Below are 18,169 nucleotides of genomic sequence, written 5' to 3' on the forward strand. Positions count from 1 at the left end.
GACTGGCTGTGGGGGTGGGGTGACACTGCACCTAGCAAGGGGAGGCCAGGGATGCTGCTCCACCGCCTACAGTGCGTGGACAGCACCCCCGCGAAGAATGACTCACCCAAAACATCAACAGTGCTGAGGGTGAGAACATGCTGGAGTTGGGGGCTGGGGAGGGCTTAGGTCTCGCTTCATCCAGCCTTTTCCTGGCACGGAGGACAAGCTCCAGGACGGGCCTGGGCCAAGGGCCCCCAGGAGCCAGGGACAGGTGCCCCCAGGCCACACCCCTGCCTTCCTCCCAACGGCGTGTGCGGAGCCCCAGCAAGTGTCCAGGGGTGGCCTGGAGAAGGCCCAGCCCGTGTCTGGTTTCCCTGGCTCCGTGGTGGTGTGTGTGGAGGGCTGCAGCTCACTGCACGTGCTTTCTGAAGGTCCCCTCCCCACCTCGACCCTGAATCAGGCGTGGTGCAGCCTTTTCTTTAATCTTGGACTGCAAGATACACAGGTGGGGAATGGGGCTTCGGGGAGCGGGGGCACAGTCCTGGGTGAGAGGCCTGGGGAGGTTGGAGGGGTCAGGGCAGGGCCACAGGGGCTCTGGGAGGGCAGGGCTCGGCCCCCACAGCCATCCGTCTGCTGGGCTGTCCCCACCTCTTGAAGCCCCAGGCTGACCGTCCAGCCAAGGGGTCCAGATTCTGCCGGGACAGGCTAGCCTGGACGTGAGCTGGGTGGGATCCCAGCTCTGGGGAGGGAGCAGCCTCTTTAGTAGCCTGAAGGCTCCCCACCCTTCCTGGGGTCCGCTGCGGCGTGCACGCAGGCCCCGTCCTGGGACACGGCCTGGACCACGTTCAGGAAAACGGGCCTCTCGGTCTGGTTCTGGCCCCGGTCCTGGAGCCCCTTCTTCACCTCCTGGAGAGGAGAGAAGGCTGGTCATGGAGGGGCTGGGACCCGGGCAGGGAGCTGAGGACCCTGGCCGAGGAGGCGGGACTGGCAGGGGCGGTTGGGAGAGGACAGAGGGGCGCTGGACGCAGCCTTGTCTGCAGGCATGGAGTCCACGGCCTCCCACTCCAAAGGCCCCAGAGGAGAAGCCTGGGCTCCAGGGGATATGATAGGAGGACATCGCCTGGACTAGAAGGAAGCTGAGATGCAGGTTCACTTCTGTCCTGCATCAAGGACACCAGGGGCCTCAGCGTGACAACCAAGGAGTCCGAGGGCTTCTGTGGAGAAGATGGCTTTCAACGTTTTGAGGACCTCGAAAGCAAAGTCTTCTAGAAGGCAGAGCTTGGACCCTTTGGAGTCCCAGGTCACCCATACATAAGAAAGGCCCAACTCAACATCTGGCTCCTGCCCTGGACAGGAGGAATGGCCCTGGTGCCAGCATTGTTGGCAGCTTAGGACCTGCCATCTCAACACCAGCATGAGAAGACGGGGATCCCAGACTCTCCAGGGCCCCGCCCCGCTGGTGGAGGAGTCAGCTAGAGGCTTCTGAACACCCATGAGTCCAAGGACATGGACCCCAGGCCACAGGCACCAGCGGTCCCCAAGGGTGAGGCGCTGCGAGCACGGGCTGTAAAGGCTCAGGTCTGAGACGGTGAGTGTGTGGAACTGGAGGGCGTCAGGGCCCAGGTGTTGGTGTCTGAGCGCCCGAGTACCTTGCCTCGGGGCCCGGTCCCCACACTTGCCAGTCTGTGACTCTTCACACAGATCCTGGCACGTGGAGACCTGTGTTACTCGGGCCCCACATTCCCACTTAAGGCCACGGACCCCCGCCCACCAGGGCCTTCAGTTCCAGGTGCCCTGCAGTCCCCAGGACCAGGGCCTCCAGGACCTGAGCCACGGGTACGGCGAGGTCTCCAGGCGCTATGGCCTTGGGTGTATCTCTGCCTGACGTGCTAATTACCTAGTGTCCTTAGGTTGGAAGGCCCAGCTCCTCACAGCCACAGCAGGACCTGTGGTCCTCGGAGACTATTCTTTAGCGTCGTAGTGGCCAAACTCCAAGGCCCTGAGGAACAAGGACCCTCCTGGCCTCAGGCCTGGGCCTTGGCTCTGAGGGCCCTTGGAGACTCAAGGTCTCCACCCAGTGCCTCAGATGTTCTCCACGGGAGGTCCTGACCTGTGTGGCCAACACTCTAACCTTCCAGGGAGCTGAGGGCCGTGGGCTCGGGGTTCTCTGGATTCCAGGCTGTCAGGTCCAAATTCTCAGAGTTGAGGTCCTTGGAGAATGGTGTTCACAGAGTAAAGACCTTCAGTCAAGGTCAAGGAGAAGGGCCTAAGAGGATGAGTCCTGGGAGAGCATCAAGTCCTCCTGCCACGGGGAGGACCTTGCACAGGGAGGGAGGGAGGGAGGCTGGGAGGGAGGGCCTCGGACTCTGAGAGTCTGGGCCTGACGGGCTGAGGTCCTTAGTCTCCAGGCCCAAAGACCAACGTTCTCAGGACTACACACCCCCTTGGACTCAAGGCCCCTCACTCTGTGGTCCTCAAAATTCCAAGGGCCCTGGGAGGTGGCTTTGAGACCAGAGAAGCTCATAACAGGAAAGGCAGCTTTGATGACCTTGAACCCCAGCTGCTTGAGTGGACCCTGGGCATGAAGTTTGGAGTCTTGAAAAGCTGCTAGTCCTTTAAAGTGGGTCCTAGTGAGGGCATCTGCCAGCCCAGAGACCTTCCAAGGAGGCCAGCCATCTGCCCAGGAGGAGGGGAGGGGCTGGGAGTCCCACAAGAGAATTCAGCTCCTGGGCCTGCTTGTGTGGGGAAGCAAGAACCCAATGCCATGGAGGGAAATCCCTCTGCAGACTCCCAGGAATAATAGACTCCTTTAGAACTAGACCCGCAGATAAAAGCTGCAGATCGCACAAGGAAGCAGATCACCACGAGGGAGAGTCTGAGAGGCCTCAGCCGGGGAAAGTAGCTTCCGGATAGAATGGCCCAGAAAGAGCAGGGACCAAGGTGCAGGGGAGCTCGTTCTGGGAGTCGTGTGAACAACACCCTGTCCCCTGCCGTGGAGACCAGCTGCCTGTTGCCTCCCCCATGGAGCGTCTCAACTCCTGGTGGCCCCCAAAGCCAAAGTGCACCGGGCACACTCAAAAGCTGAGGCCCCACCGGGGGCTCTGAAGGCAAGCGCCGAGGCGTCTGTCTAGCGGTCTCTTGGCCCACGGCCTCACCTGGCTGAAGTTGGGCTCGTACTCTACCCGGCCCTTGCTGTCCACGTGCAGGATGGGGGCTGCAATGGCAGCTTGCAGGTCAAGGCCCAGCCACAGCTTGTTCATGATGGCCTGTTTGGGGAGAGAAGGATGCAGGCAGGGAGGGAGGGAGGGGCACCAGCCACCCTCCCCAACCCCTCCCAGGACATGAGGACAACAGGGCCGCCCAGCAAGGGCACGTTCCATCCAGGAGCCCCCAGACTCACCTGGGCCACAGCAGAGATGATGAGCTCCCCGCCAGCCCCGCCGATCACCAGCTTCGACCCCTGGGCTGCGTTGACCAAGATGGAGGGGACCATGGATGAAGGGGGCCGCTCACCTGGAACTGGAGGCCGGACGGGTATCAGTGCAGCCTCGCTTCCGAGGCAGCGCCCCCCCGGGGCCACCCCCTCCATCCCTGTCTCTGTGCTGGGCCTGCCCGGCCTCCCTGCCTTCCCTCCTCTCGCCCGGGGGCATTGTGCTCACCGGGAGGTGGGGTGACTCCGGAGCCCCGCCGGTGCCTCCAGCACAGGTCCAGGAGCTCGTTGTTGAGGAGGATGCCCGTGCGCGGTGAGTACACCATGGCTCCAAAGCTGTGGACAGGCAGAGCTGGGCGCAGGCCGTGAGCTCCCGACACACATGGGCTGCACCCCAGCGCTCCAGAAGCTCCTCGTTTTAGCAGCTGTCCTCCAGCATCCTGGAACTGCTCTTCCCTCCCTGGCCCTGCCCCCAAAGATCCACCTTGTCCCCCACCACGGCATCCTCCTGGTTGTAAGGCCCGTCCTCATCCTGGCCCAGGGCCACCCCATCAGCAGCCTTTTCGGCCAGAGGTGTCAGGGTGTAGGACCCTTTTGACACAGGAGAGGGGAAAACAAGGTACCGCTCGATGGACACAGCCAGGGAGGTGCTGGGAGGCCAGGCTGGGGGTGGAGGGCTGAGGTCTAGGGAGTGGAGTGGGGCCTGCCCGCCTGCCCTCGGCCCCACGTACGGCGTATTGATGGTGCTGGTGGCAGACACAGCACTGCCATCCTCCCCCAGCACGGACACGTGGGCCGTGCCCATCCTATGGCTCCAGGTCTCGGCCAGGCTGTAGTGGCTGAGCTGGTGGTCACCCCGGGTGTCGATCTGCTGGTGGACGTGCTGGGCCAGAGCCTCCCCCAGCAGGTCCTGGGAGGCGTTCTGGGGTGGGCAGACAGGTGACCGGGTCAGTGAGAGGCCAGGTGGAGTCACAGAGCAGAAGGTCCCCTAAGGGTGTCAGAGATGCAGCGCCACCACTGCCCTCCCGTACCTGCTCCTCCAGGGCTCCCTTCAGTCCCCAGACTGCTGTACCCTCCCTGCTCTGGCCCACTGCCAGGCCATCCGGTTCTAGAACCAACCATGTACACATCCCGCCAGCCTCACCCGCCAGGCTCTCAGGGTCTGTGGATGGAGCACCCGTTGGCCTGACCCACCCTTCATGCTGAGCCCTGGGGCAGGGAAGGGGGCTCTCCACCAGCTCAGGGCACCTCACCTGGACCTCCGGGTGGCTTCGAGGGTCCCACAGCCGCCACCTCTGCCCCCTAGCAAACTTCAGCGTCTCCACGAGGTGATGGTACAAGTTCACCCTCCCCTCGGGCCTGGCCACTGACTCCGCGGAAAAGTTGAACCCTGGGGAGGGGGTGGGCGCAGGTGGGGGTCATCCTGTGTAGTGGGTTGAGAAAGGTTTGTCCATGTCCTAATTCTCAGAACCTGTAAATACCTTATATGGAAAAAGAGTGAATATTACCTTGTATGGCAAATGTGTGATTAAATTAAGGATCTTGAGAGGAGCGGATTATCCTGGATTATCCGGGTGGGTGCTAAATGTAATCACATATATCCTTATAAAACAGACACAGAGAAGAGGGAGGCTGAAATTGCAGGGATGCAGCCACAAGCCTAGGATTGCTGGCAGACGCCAGAAGCTGGAAGAGGCAAAGAACAGATTCTCCCCCAGGGCCCCCCGGAAGGAATGTGGCCCTGCAGGCACCCTGATTTTGAACTTCTGGGCTCCAGAACTATGAGAGAATAAATTTCTGTTGTCTGAGCCACCAGGTTTTGGTAATTTGTGATACTTTGTTACGGCAGCCCCAGGCTGCATCAGGCAGCCCCATCTCTGGACGCTGCCAGGGTGCCTCCCGCACCCCACAACGCCCTTGCAGGCTGCAGTAGGCTGGGCCTCAGCCCTAGCTGCACACACTGGACCGGCAGCTCACCACCTGCAGAGCCACTGCACCTGTGCCCTGCGCCAGGGTCACCTGGGGGCACTTAGTGGGTAGATGACGGCAGACTCTTCAGCAGAGCCCAGGCGTGGGCCACACCGGAGGCCAGCTCTAGAACACACCGTCCTGGCCCACTCCTCAGCCCCATCTTCAGCATCTGAGGAGGGGGCTGAGCTGGAGGAGGCAGTGGCTACCCAGAGCCTGGCTGGGCCTGGAATTCAGTTCACGGGCGCCGGACCCCCTGGCTCCTGGGGGCCTCACCTTTGAGCACGTTGAGGACAAAGCTGAGAATCGCGCCCCCTGCAGGCGGTGGCGGTGAGTACAGGGTGTAGTCCCCCAGGGGCACCTCCAGGGCATCCACCACCTCAGGCCGGAATGATGCCAGGTCCTGCGGGGTCAGCCGGCTCCCTGGGGTGAGACAGAGGACTCCATGTACAGATGGGGAAACGAGGTGCAGAGTGTCAGCCAGGGACCTTGGTTTACACAGTGGGGGCCCCCTCGTTCCCTAGTCTTCTAGGCTCAGAGGGGTGGTGCTGGGCCTGTGGGCAGTGGCCTCAGGGCTGGGGGATGGGTGGACAGAGGCCAGGGACGGGCAGGTTGGAGGGGAGAGTGGGAGAAGGTGGGGGAGGCAAGCTGGCCTCTGAGAGACTCAGGGTGGCCAACTCCAGGCCCAGGAGCACCCCTGCAGCCACCGATAGCTCCCGTCTCGTGGCCCTAACCCTCAGGGTCCTGCTCCTCGGGGGCTTTGACTGCAAGGTCCCTGAGACCAGCAGTGGGCATGACTTGGGCAATGACCTCTGCAAGCCCTGGGAGCAGCTGGCCCCTCTCAGGGCGAGGGGAGGGGAGGGCCGGACCCACCCTCAGCCCTGGCGCCCAGACCCCTCTTTCTCTGGCGGAACGGGGCTGTGGGGCCTCACGTGCTGACCTTCCTTGGCAACGTCCTCCAGCAACATTTGGCCCAGCCTCCCTGTGTAGAGGGCCTCTGCGCCTTCCGCAGCCACGGTCTCCAGGGTGGCGGCCAGCGCGGGCCACGGGAGTGGGTCATGAGGACTCAGGGGTTCTGTCCCATTGAAGAAGAGCTGCCTGGGGGGTGGGGGGCAGCCTCAGGGTGAGGCCAGGTCCTGGAGGGCAGCCACACTTCTGGAGGGACCCTACAGGGAGGGAGTCCTGGTCCGGAGTCCTGAGGGGCTGTGGTGGACATGGGGGCAGATGCTCCAGGATTGGGTGGGGCTGACACCCCTCATGTCTCTCATCACCCAGGCCCAGGGAGGACATGCCTCCCGACCCCCCGACCCCCCCCCCCCCCCCCCGCCAAGCCAGTGTCCACCCAGGGCTTGACACCTGGCATTCCTCCTGGTCAGTGGGCTGCCCGGGTGGGCGAGTGGGATGGCCAAAGCCCTCCTGCCAGCCCAGAGAGAGTGGGTTGGGGGGGGAGGGCAGGGCCCAAATCTGCACCCTGGGAGCCCCATCACTTTGGCATAAACTGTCTCTGGCCTGAGCCCTCTGATGAGGTTCTGCCACGTGGAACCGGAGGTCTCTGAGCTGTGACATAGCTCAGTGACATATTGGCCAGCCAGGGCCCCGGCCCCCAGAAGGTTGATCCACTGGCTGGAGGAGGAGCTGAGTAGGGGCTGGGCTGAGGAGGGGCCCTGGGCCCCCATCGGAGCTCACCTCAGGGACGATGCGTGCAGGGAAGGGCGCAGGTAGCTGCTATGCAGGAAGCGGCTGAGGATGCGGGGCACGCGGAGATCCCCCCGGAGCAGCGCGATGGTGGGCCTGAAGAGCTGCGCCCAGGGCAGGTGGCCGTGGCGGTGGTGGGCCTCAGCGTAGCCACGGAGCTCCCCAGGCACCCCGATCCACTGGGCACCTGCACGGCATGGGTGTCATGCCCCTGCCCCTGGGCCGCCCCCCTTGGCCCCCGGGGGCCCTCTGTCACTCCACTCTTGGCTGCCTGGCCCCCCAGCCGTGGCAGCCAGAGCGAGACTTCTGGAGCCCACCTGGGAGCACGGCCCTCCCCCTCACACTCCTGTACCTCCCCATTTCCCTCTGCACAAAGTCCATGGCCAGGCCTGTGGGCCCAGAAAAACTGGCCCCATCCCCACCCCCACCCCCAGCCCCGCAACCTGTCTCCACTGAACCCTCCGGGCCTTCGGCTGAGGTGGTCCCTCTGCTTGGATCGTCCCTCCCAACTCAGAGAGCCCTCCCCCGGGAAAACCTCCGCAGGGGCTCCCCATCCCCAGCTGCCACCCCTCAGTGTCAGGGTGGTTCAGCTGTCCATCAGGGGCGCTGCCCCTTCAGGGTAGGGGGTTCTGGTCAGCCCCAGTGGTCTGGTGGGGTGGGAGCGGGTGGCCCCTCTAGGGCCTCACCTGTGCCCAGAGGCTGGGCCTGCTTGCACTGGTCCAGCAGACCTGGGACATGGCTGGCGGGTACCGTCTCCCTGGCGTTGATGACCTCCACCTTCCCTGGAGTTGGGCAGGGCGTGTGGGGTGTCAGGGGCACCCCGGTGGCTGCCAGGCCTCACTGCACACCAACAGTCCCCCTCAGACAGCCCTGGCCCTGCTCTCGACCTCAGTTTCTCTCTCTACCATGAACTGGCCTCTGCGCTGGTTTAGGCTTTGCAGAGGTTGGGGGGCACCAAGAGACCCAGGAAGGGGCGTGGGTAGACAGGGCAGGTCGGCCACACACTCAGGTGGTCTAAAAAGGACCTCACTGCTAGCACCTGTGGACGAGCCCATCCTCCCCACGGGGGTCCCGTATGGACTCACCTGTGGACGCATTGTAGATAGTGAAGATGACCCCTCCACCCAGGCCCATGCTCTGGGGGTTGACAACCCCAGTGCAGACCAGAGCCGCGATGGTGGCATCCACGGGTGAGCCGTGCTGCTGGAGGATGGCTCTAGGGAACATGGCACAGAGTAAGTGGCCTGGCTCCCCTGCCCTGGCCTCCTGCCCTGGGCTGCTCTGCTAGCATTCACTGGGGAATGGGGACAGGTGGGTGGTCTGCTTGCTGCCACCAAACCGCAGGTTACTTTTGAGACCACACTGGGCTGCCCCCTCAAGTCCAGCCACTCACAGGTGTACAGCACTCTACAGATTGCAAATTGTGATGCCATTTACACTGCCCCTGGCTGTATATAAGGTTCTTCTCAGTTTACAAAGTGCTCCAGCTGCCGTTATTCCCTAGGTCCTCCCAGCAGCAGTGGCTCATTTACAACAGGCAGAACCAGGCCCGGGCCAGCCTCTCCGTTCCTCCCGGCAGCGCCGGGAGCCTAGCCTGGCAGATGCCACTCCTCATCTCACTGGGGACACACTGGCCCAACCCCTTCAAGACTGGATTTTTTCAAGTCACCCCGGGATCCTGCCCTGCCATCAGGGCTTAGGGCTTGGGCTGATGGGTTCCACAGCCCCTCCCAGGGCCCCACGGTCTGTGGGAATGCTCTCAGGCCTCAGTCTCCCCATCTGTCCACGGGCAGCGAGGGGTGAACCCTTCAGCTCCTAGGTGCTGGTCAGACTGGCCTGTGCCGAGGAAATGCCCGTCTCCCTGGGGCACAGCCTTGCACAACTCACTGGGGGCTGCCTCTTCCCTCACAGCCAGGAATCCTCCCCAGCACCTCAAGGTCACAGATGCGAAACCAAGGCCCAAAGAGGGGCTGGGCCTGGGTCCCCTTCCCCCACCGCTGACCCCAGCACCTTCTCAGCTCAGACACACTGATCCGACGACTCCATGCTGGGCTCACCCCTCCCCGGAGCCACATATCCCTGCTCCGGGCCCACACGTGGGCACACATGGGGGCCACATGGACACAGGTAATCTTGGAATGGGAAAGAGGGCACAAAGACAGAAGTATGAAAGAACTAAGAATCTACATCCAGGCACAGAGAAACACACATTTTAATTAGAATAAAACACCATAAACAAAGGAAAAAAGACAAACTGGAAAAAACTAATTTAAATTCCCATCACAAAGGCCGCATCTCACTTGACCTCGGAAGTGCTCTCCGCACTAGGCTTTCAGGACCCCCACTTACCACACTCCGGTTTTCCTCCCACCACCCCAACCTCAGGATGTTAGAAGCCCCAGGCTCAGTCCTCGGTCCTGGTACATCTATGTCCTCCCCCAGATGAGCTGATCCAGGCTCAGGGCTTAAAATGCAACCTCTGTGCTGATGACCCCCCAAATTTGATCTCCCCTAAACTCCAGGCACTTATCCCCAGCCATCCACAGGCTACCTCCCCTAGGCATCTAAGAGGTATTTCACTCTTGACATGACCTAAACTGCACTTTTTCCTTCCCTCCCACCTCTGCCCCCCAAACTGCTCCTTTGTTAGTCATCACGATCCTAGAAAAGGACACAACCATTCACCCTCAGGCTATAAACCTCAGGGTCGTCCTTGACTGGTCACTTTCTTTCATCCCCATATCCAATGGCCAATCCTGCCTGTTAGTTATACCTCCAAAATACACCTAGATTCCAATCCTTTCTCATCACCTCCTCCACCACGCCACCACCCTGGTCTAAGCCACCAGCATCTCTCACCTGGGTTACGGTAACAGTCTCCTATCTGGTCCCCTGCATCTGCCTTGCTCCCATAGGTTTTTAAAAAAATAATCTGTTAACATGTAAAGCAGACATCCTAGTAATGAAAGACCAAACAATTCAGACCAAACTTCCACAGACAACTAGAGAAGCCAGACAAATAGAAAACATCTGCTCAAAGGCGTCAGAAGCAGGAGAGAAATACAGGCCTCCGAGTGGGAGGAGCCTGGCTTTTGGAGCCGCTTTTCCCCTCCAGACGACTGCCAGTCCTGGAAGAGGAGGCTGAACGGCCGAGCAGGGCTTCTGACATCCTCAGAAGAGGATCTTGCTGTGGTTTATGTCAAAGAGTGTTTTTCCTGTGTTTTCCTCTAAGTTTTTTTTTTTGTGTGTGTGTGTGTGTGTGGTACGCGGGCCTCTCACTGTTGTGGCCCCCACCCCGCCCCCCGTTGCGGAGCACAGGCTCCGGACGTGCAGGCTCAGCAGCCGTGGCTCATGAGCCCAGCCGCTCCGCGGCACGTGGGATCTTCCCGGACCGGAGCACGAACCCGTGTCCCCTGCATCGGCAGGCGGACTCTCGACCACTGAGCCACCAGGGAAGCCCGTTCCTCTAAGAGTTTTATAGTGTCTGGTCTTACATTTAAGTCTTTAATCCATTTGGAGTTTATTTTTGTGTATGGTGTTAGGTAGTGTTCTAATTTCATTCTTTTACATGTAGTTGTCCAGTTTTCCCAGCACCACTTATTGAAGCAGCTGTCTTTTCTCCATTGTATGTTCTTGCCTCCTTTGTCATAAATTAGGTGCCCATATGTGTGTGGGTTTATCTCCGGGCATTCTATACTGTACCACTGATCTATATTTCTGTTTTTGTGCCAGTACCATACTGGCCTGATTACTGTAGCTTTGTGGTATGGTTTGAAGTCGGGACGCCTGATTCCTCCAAATCCGTTTTTCTTTCTCAAGATTGCTTTGGCTATTCGGGGTCTTTTGTGTTTCCATACGAATTGTAAGATTTTTTTATTCTAATTCTGTGAAGAATGCCATTGGTAGTTTGATAGGGATTGCATTGAATCTGTAGATTGCTTTGGGTAGTATAGTCATTTTCACAATATTGATTCTTCCAATCCAAGAACATGGTATATTTCTCCATCTGTTTATGTCATCTTTGATTTCTTTCATCAGTGTTTTATAGTTTCGTGAGTACAAGTCTTTCGCCTTAGGCAGGTTTATTCCTGGGTATTATATGTTTTTGCAATGGTAAATGGGAGTGTTTCCTTAATTTCTCTTCCTAATTTTTCATTGTTGGTGTATAGGAACACCAGAGATTTCTGTGCATATAGGCCTCAAATTATTTCTAAACAGTTTTAACAATCTTTATACACGCTCACAGTGCTCAATTTAAAAGGACTAAGCTGGGGCTTCCCTGGTGGCGCAGTGGTTGAGAGTCCGCCTGCCAATGCAGGGGACGCGGGTTTGAGCCCTGGTCTGGGAGGATCCCACATGCTGCGGAGCAACTAGGCCCGTGAGCCACAACTACTGAGCCTGCGCGTCTGGAGCCTGTGCTCTGCAACGAGAGGCCGCAATAGTGAGAGGCCCGCGCACCGCGATGAAGAGTGGCCCCCGGTTGCCACAACTAGAGAAAGCCCTCGCACAGAAACTAAGACCCAACGCAGCAAAAATAAATTAATTAATTAATAAACTACCCCCAACATCTTCTAAAAAAAAAAAGAAAAAGGGGCCTCATTACAGACTCTGGACATTAAGAGGATAATAATGAGAGGACGTTATAAACAATTACATGCCAACACATGACAACTTGCACAAACTGGACAAATTCCTTGGAAAGAACTTACCAAAACTGACTCAAGAAAAAATAAAAACTTGAAAGTCTTATACTTGTTAAAGAAACAGAATCTGTTATTTAAAACCTTCACATGCACACAAAGAACTCAGGCTCAGAAGATTAACCAGTAAATTCTTCCAAACGTTTAAGGAGGAAATAACACCAATCTTAAGAACAAGAAACAACAACACAAAACCTATTCTCGCAGACTATGGAAAAGGAGAGGACATTTCCTAGCTCTTTTTATGAGACCAGTGCAACCTTGACACCAACACCTGACAAGGACATGAGAAGAAAGGAAAATTACAGACCAGTACCTCTCATGAATATGAAGAAAAAAATACTACACAAAATATTAGCAAATCAAACTTAGGGATAAATAAAAATGATATTAAATCATGAACAAGCTGGGCTCCTTCCAGGAATGCAAAGGCAGTTTAACATTTATTGCTTTTTTTTTTTTTTTTGGCCGTGACACCCGCGGCATGTGAGATCTTAGTTCCCCAACCAGGGATCGAACCCACGCCCTCTGCATTGGAAGTGTGGAGCCTTAACCACTGGACTGCCAGGGAAGTCCCACTGCACTTTTTTAAAGGGACAAAAGTCATTTGATTGTCTTGATAATGCAGAAAATGCATTTGATATACATTTGACAGAAAGAGGGGCAAAAGATTTTAACAGAAATTTCACAGACGAGGATACCCACAACGACCAATAACCACTTCCAATCCCTCAGCATTAGGTGTGGAGTTATTGTCTATCTCCCCCCACTGCGAAGGCAAGAGCCTCGACCATCTGGCTACCACTATGACTCCAGGACAATGGCTGGCAGGTGGCAGGTGCTGCAGGTAGCCAAGCATCACACACCTTCACGCATCCACGATGCCCGCCAACATGTACCACGAACACGGTCATGTCAACAGGATGGTACACGCTCGGGGCCACCTGGGTTGGGGTTCCTACTCACCAGGCATGTGCCTCACCCTCCTTGAGCCTGGGTCTCCTCAGCTGTGAAGGGGCCAGTTGTGGCCAGCAGAGAGCTGCGGTGCAGAGCAGTCACACTTCTCTCACCTGCCTGTCCCCAAGGAGCTGGAAGGCTGCTGTCACATACACACTCGGACACGCACGCTCACACATGTGTATGCATGATGCCCAGGTATACAGGCTGTTTCCTCCTGAACCCCAGAGGGTTGTAAGTGCAGTAATTTCCTGGTGAGCCAACCGGGAGTCCAGAGAGCCACTAGGGTCACAAGGGCTGGGAGGGGAGGAAGGGTGACATCACACCATAATCCCGTGGGCCTTCCCCACAGCAGGGTCCCCTGTTGGGATGCCGACCACATCCAGACCAAGCCACTGTTACAACAGGCCAGGGACACCTCCGTGACAGAGGTGCCAACACGAGCCCCACTTCACAGGTGGGGAAACCGAGGCTTGTCCAGAGTCCCCATTCTCCTCTGCACCAAGGGCATGACCCACAGGCCGACTCCTGAATGGGTCTGAAGCAGCTGACGAGACCCAACCTGCGGGGCCCAGCCCCTCCCCACCCCTGACTCCAGGGCCCCACAGGACAAGCACCCTGGGCCCCCCGCCGGCTCCCTCTACAACTACCCACATGGCCACTGAAGCTCTGGCCTTTACGATCCGAGCCCAGGGTCTGGGCAGGCTGGAATCCTGGGCGGAGGGTGGGGACCCTGGGAAGACTCCACCCTCCAACAACCCCGGAGAGATTCCCTCTCTGCAGGGGCAGCAGAGCAGGACAGTCCCAGCTGGGCCCGCTCATGCTGTGACACCCAGCTGGTCCCTTCTGTGCAGGCCTAGTTTCCTCTAAGTCAAGTGGAACTGTGAACCCCCAGCTCAGGATCCTGTGTGGCGTTTCCGAGTGGTCACAGCAGACAGACATCACAAAGCCTAAAAATCACCACTAACCCTTGTCTCGCTAGAAGGCAAGCACTCACGTGGAGCCTTGGAACTCCCAGCTTGAACATGAGCCTAACACACTGGCATCACGCAGGATGGGACGGACCTCGTTGTCACCGTGCTTCTATCGCGTGTACACTAGGCTCGGAGCCGGATCCTCCCCCAGGGGCTCTGGCTGCTGCAGGAGTCCCAGCCCCACTGAGAGAACCCAGTGCTCACAGGGTGGAAGGAGGTGGGGTCTAGGAGGCCCTTGCAGGATCTCCCCAGCCCTGCCAGATCATGTGAGCCTCTGTCCCACAGCAGCTGTGGCAGCTCCAGGCTCTCTCCCACCCATGGTTTCCTAGAACAAGAACAGGAAGTGGAACGCCGAGGACATGAAACACTTGGGGGGAACCACATCTGCTCACCTCACCAGCGAGGGTTGCAGAGCAGAGACCCCAACCCCCAGCCCTCCAAAACCCCCAACAAAGACGTGGGGAGACACAGCAGGCCCGGAACCCCCTCGCAGATCCGTGGCAGCAGCCCCCCACCCCTGGGGGCCGCGTCCCCATCAGTGGTCTCTGGGTCTGAAGCCCCGACTTGTTTGCATCCTTGCAAATACGGGCTCAGGGGGCGAAGCGCCTCTGCAGTTCTCAGAGCACTGAGAGGCGTCATTCCCCTCCCGGCCCCTGGGAGCCCTCTGGGAAGACCAAGCAGTCTGCCCCCAACTTGTCCCTGTCATCCAAGAGGGAGCCCTGAGGGAGGGGACAAAGCACCCTGAGAAGAGCCTGAGGACCAGGCCAGAAGGGGGCAGGGCAGGGACAGACGAACAGACAGATGGAAGATGAAGGGAGGAAGGAATGAATGAAACCAAGGGAGAAAGCACGGAAGAGGGGTGACCCCGGGACGAAGGGGGCATGGATGCCATCTGCCCAGTGGTGCCCTGGGTGGGACTCAGGCACACTGCCCCTTGGTCCAGGACAGTCCTCTTTGGTTCACAAAGCACTTCTGATTCTGACAATGGCCCTTGAGGCAGATATTCCGGGAAGCAGACTGAGCCGGCAGGGAGGGGGCTGCTAGCCCAGGCTCCCACAAGCCCAGAGTGGGGCAGGGGCCAGGAGGGGCATCCTGTCCTGGCAGGCAGCGGAAGCCTCCTGTGGGCTGGGCTTCCTGGAAGAGCGTTGGGAAACATCAGTTGGGGCCCCTCTCCACAGCCCCCCTGCCCCGGCCCACCGAACATCAGTCACTCTGCCTGCCACTGGCCTGGCTCCAAGCCTTGACACGCAGAGGGGAGGCCGCAGGGGACATGATGCCATCAGAGGCCAGTTTTCCAGGGCCAGGAGGGGAGCCTGGTCCTGGCAGGCAGTCCTCACACATGGAGCCCCTGAACCCCCTCACCCATGTCCCTGGGGAAAGACACCAGCCTTGGAAAACTACCTGGGCTTCTCTGAAGGGGCCGGGACCAGACAAGCAACACTGCAGCAGTGCCCTCGCTGGGCCTCCCAAGCCCTGGAGCTAGGATCAGCCTCACACACCACCTCTGCTCTGCCCACACTGTTGTTACCCTGTGCACCCCTGCTACCTGGTCTGTGCAAGGGCCCTGAGGCTGCTTCCTTACTGGAGCCCAAACCCACACGACCCCCACATGCCAACATGCACACACGTGTGCCTTCTCCACACTCTCGCCACTGGTCACAAAGTCTCCGGGAGGGGTCAGCGCCAAGGGCCACCCAGTTCCCACCCACTTCCTACTCACCGTCCAATGTCCGAGCAGATCTTAGAGTCCGCAGCAACCGCAGCATGGGCAAAGGCCTGGGGGCCACAGTGGACACGGTGCCAAGAGACGACCACGATAGGCACAGTGATGGCCAGTGCCAGCCCCAGCCCCAGCAGGACCATGCTGACCATGGCCCCGTGGCCCTGGGCCATGGCTCTGTGGCCCAGGGGGAGAGAGGAGGTAAGTGGGCACACACACCAGTGGGCGGAGAGATACAGAGAGACAGGTGGATGAATGGACAACAAGATGAGCAGATGGACTCACAGATGATGGGACAGATGGACAAATAGACCAGAGCCAGAGACAAACAAATGGATTGACAGCCAGATGGCCGGACAGAGAAGGACGGTCAGATGGACAAGTGGACAGAGTCAGGATTACAGATAGATAGACAGGTTTCCAGGCGAACAGCAGGCAGCCAGGCGGACAGGTGGGAATGTGGACGGGCGGCTGGCAGCGGGGCTGCTGCCTTCCTCCAGTGCCCACCTCAGAGGCAGAGCTGGCCACCCTCCTGGACTTCCAGTTTTCAGCCCCTGTCTTGGCCCTGGCAAGACGCCAGGCAGCAGGGCGTCTATGGGGACTTTTTCCTGCCAGAGAGGAGTCAGCGGCTGTCGTTAACTCCCTCGCTGCTGTCCCCACCGCTTGTCCCCTGAAAGCCTTGGTACAATCACCCCTCCCACCGGCTGCCAATGCCCAGGGCTACCCTGTCCCGTCCTGTGTGTGTGAGGACTTGGTGCCTGCTTGGCTTCCCGGGGGAAGCTGGGGTGCAGGGCTCCCAGGACCCCATGGCTGCTCCCCGGTTCCCAGCAAAGCCAGGACAGCAGAGTGCAGGCCTGCCCATGACCCTCCCCTGGATCAGGCTCAGTGGGGCAGGGGGCCAGGGCAGAACCCCAACTCACCTCCTCTTCATGGGGCCCCGCCCAGCCGCAGCTCACCGCAGCATCCTCAGAGCCAGAGGACACTGGGGCTAAAGGGGACCAGAGGCAGACACAGGGGGACCCAAGGCAATGTCAATCAGGACCCGAGTTCAAGTCCCAGCTCAGCTGAAGCCAGGGCAGGGGGGTGGCCAGTGGTGACCAAGAGGGGACTTGGCTTCCCTGTCTGCTCAGGGGAGGCGACTGGAACACCAAGTGCCCAGGACAAGACTTCTGTGTGGGGAATGAAGACAGGGCCTGCGTCCAGCCCTTGGGTATCACAGTGCACACCGGACTGTCCACCCCTGGGGCCTGCTGTCCCAGAAATGCCACCGGGCCTCAGGGAGCGGGCTTCCCTTCCACCTGCATCTCTGTCCATCCCTGGTGAAATGGCTGCTTCCCTCTTCCTGAGCTGACAGCACCTCCTCTCCTGGGGGCACCGGCCTGCACCCTGCCCTGCCCAAGCCTCAGGGTGCCCAGCTGGGAGGTGGCTGGGAGAGTGGGGGCTCCCCGAGGTGCCCCCTTTGACGAGACTCAGCAAGGCCCAGGGTGCAGGGACTGGACTCCCACCCCCAGAGCCCCCACATTCTCCCAGCTTCCTTTCCAGCTGAGCTTTGCCCTCCCCAGGTCTCTTTACCCCTTCTGGCACAGCAGAGAAACTGAGGAACGTGCCCACACAGCCACAGAGCCTGCCAGGCCCCCCTTTCCGAAGCCCCTGCCAGCCTGAGCTGGAGGGGCTACTGGGGCACCCTTGGGGGTTGGGGAGGGCTGCGGTCACCTCCCACCACCCCCACCGGACCCCCAAACCACAGTGACATTGCTCAACCAGGAACCAGAGTGCATTCCTGGGCCAGGGCCAGCCCGGGAGGCAGAGGAAGCAAGGACAGAGAGGTCGGCGGGGTCAGGGTAGAACAACGCCCCCTCTCCCCAGCCTTCCTGGTCAGGCAGAGGCCAGGATGCAGGGACTGCTAGAGCGAAGGCCCAGGGAAGGAACAGGCATTGTGCTGGGCTGGCCAGAAGTACGATCAGGGAGGCACAGCCAGGAAGGGCCCTGGACATCCGTGTCCAGGAGATGAGGGGCGGGAAAGAGAGGGGAAGCCAAGTCTCCAGGCCCCAGGGGGGAGCTGAACCCCATAACGGCTGGGGAACTGGGGTGCGCCCTGTCCACGTGCTGGGGCCCAGGGAGTTCCAGGCCAGCCCCCACCTCCGCTGGAGCAAGGCCCGCCCCTCAGGCCTCAGTCTTCTCCCCTTTCCTCTGGGGCTAAAATGAGGGCTGAGGAGAGACCTGCCCACCCCACCAGCTCAGCCTCCATCTTGTCCCCCCATGCCCCAGGGACCCCAAAGGCGCCACCGTCCAGGGCTCAAGGCTCAGCCATGGGGGCACTCTGCAGACCAACATCCTGTCTCCCTGTGGGCACTTTGGAAGCATCAGGAGTTTCTGCCTCATGAAGGAGAGCCCAAACCCGGGCTCTCCTAGCCCTGTGCCCCTGCCCTCAGCGGCCCCCACTGGTGCTCACTAGGCAGCGGGATGTCTTGCTGTCGTGCTGGGACGCCCTCACCCCTGCCCGCCTCCCCAGGTCTTTCCCAGCACCTCACCTCGGGCGTTACAACTGTGTATAAAGGATGAGTTAGGAGGCCCTGAGGGAGGGAGGGGCTGGCCCCGGTGGGGGAGGCTGGGTGCTGCGTCTTGTGGTTCTCCCCCACCCAGAGCCACCCTCCCTGGGGTGCTGGCCCAAGCCCTGACCCCTGGGGATTTGGCGACCTCTTCCAGTTCATGGATCCCTGAGAACCGGGCCTCCTTCTGGAAC

At 59.7% G+C, this 18,169-nt stretch overlaps 1 protein-coding gene across 9 annotated transcripts; it reads right to left on the reverse strand.

Moving 5' to 3' along the window:
• Nucleotides 1–376: 376 nt before the first annotated feature.
• GGT5 (gamma-glutamyltransferase 5) lies at nucleotides 377–17,182 on the reverse strand. Of its 9 annotated transcripts, XM_032654397.1 has the most exons (14): nucleotides 15,427–17,181; nucleotides 8,161–8,291; nucleotides 7,762–7,857; nucleotides 7,067–7,262; nucleotides 6,321–6,478; nucleotides 5,657–5,803; nucleotides 4,666–4,802; nucleotides 4,144–4,400; nucleotides 3,642–3,748; nucleotides 3,383–3,501; nucleotides 3,138–3,248; nucleotides 2,114–2,192; nucleotides 1,880–1,981; nucleotides 753–888 (listed from the first exon to the last, which is right to left on the reverse strand). In XM_032654397.1, exons 1-13 carry the CDS (start codon nucleotides 15,597–15,599, stop codon nucleotides 1,911–1,913), a joined length of 1,782 nt encoding a protein of 593 aa, XP_032510288.1. In that variant the 5' UTR covers nucleotides 15,600–17,181; the 3' UTR covers nucleotides 753–888; nucleotides 1,880–1,910. The 9 variants fall into 9 exon arrangements, with proteins under 9 accessions (XP_032510284.1, XP_032510285.1, XP_032510286.1 ...); XM_032654393.1 differs by lacking the exon at nucleotides 1,880–1,981 and having other exon boundaries at nucleotides 377–888; nucleotides 15,427–17,182; XM_032654394.1 differs by lacking the exon at nucleotides 1,880–1,981 and having other exon boundaries at nucleotides 377–888; nucleotides 4,144–4,334; nucleotides 15,427–17,178.
• Nucleotides 17,183–18,169: the final 987 nt, after the last annotated feature.

The sequence above is a fragment of the Phocoena sinus genome, chromosome 14 (genome assembly GCF_008692025.1).
Source record: "Phocoena sinus isolate mPhoSin1 chromosome 14, mPhoSin1.pri, whole genome shotgun sequence".
NCBI lineage: Eukaryota > Metazoa > Chordata > Mammalia > Artiodactyla > Phocoenidae > Phocoena > Phocoena sinus.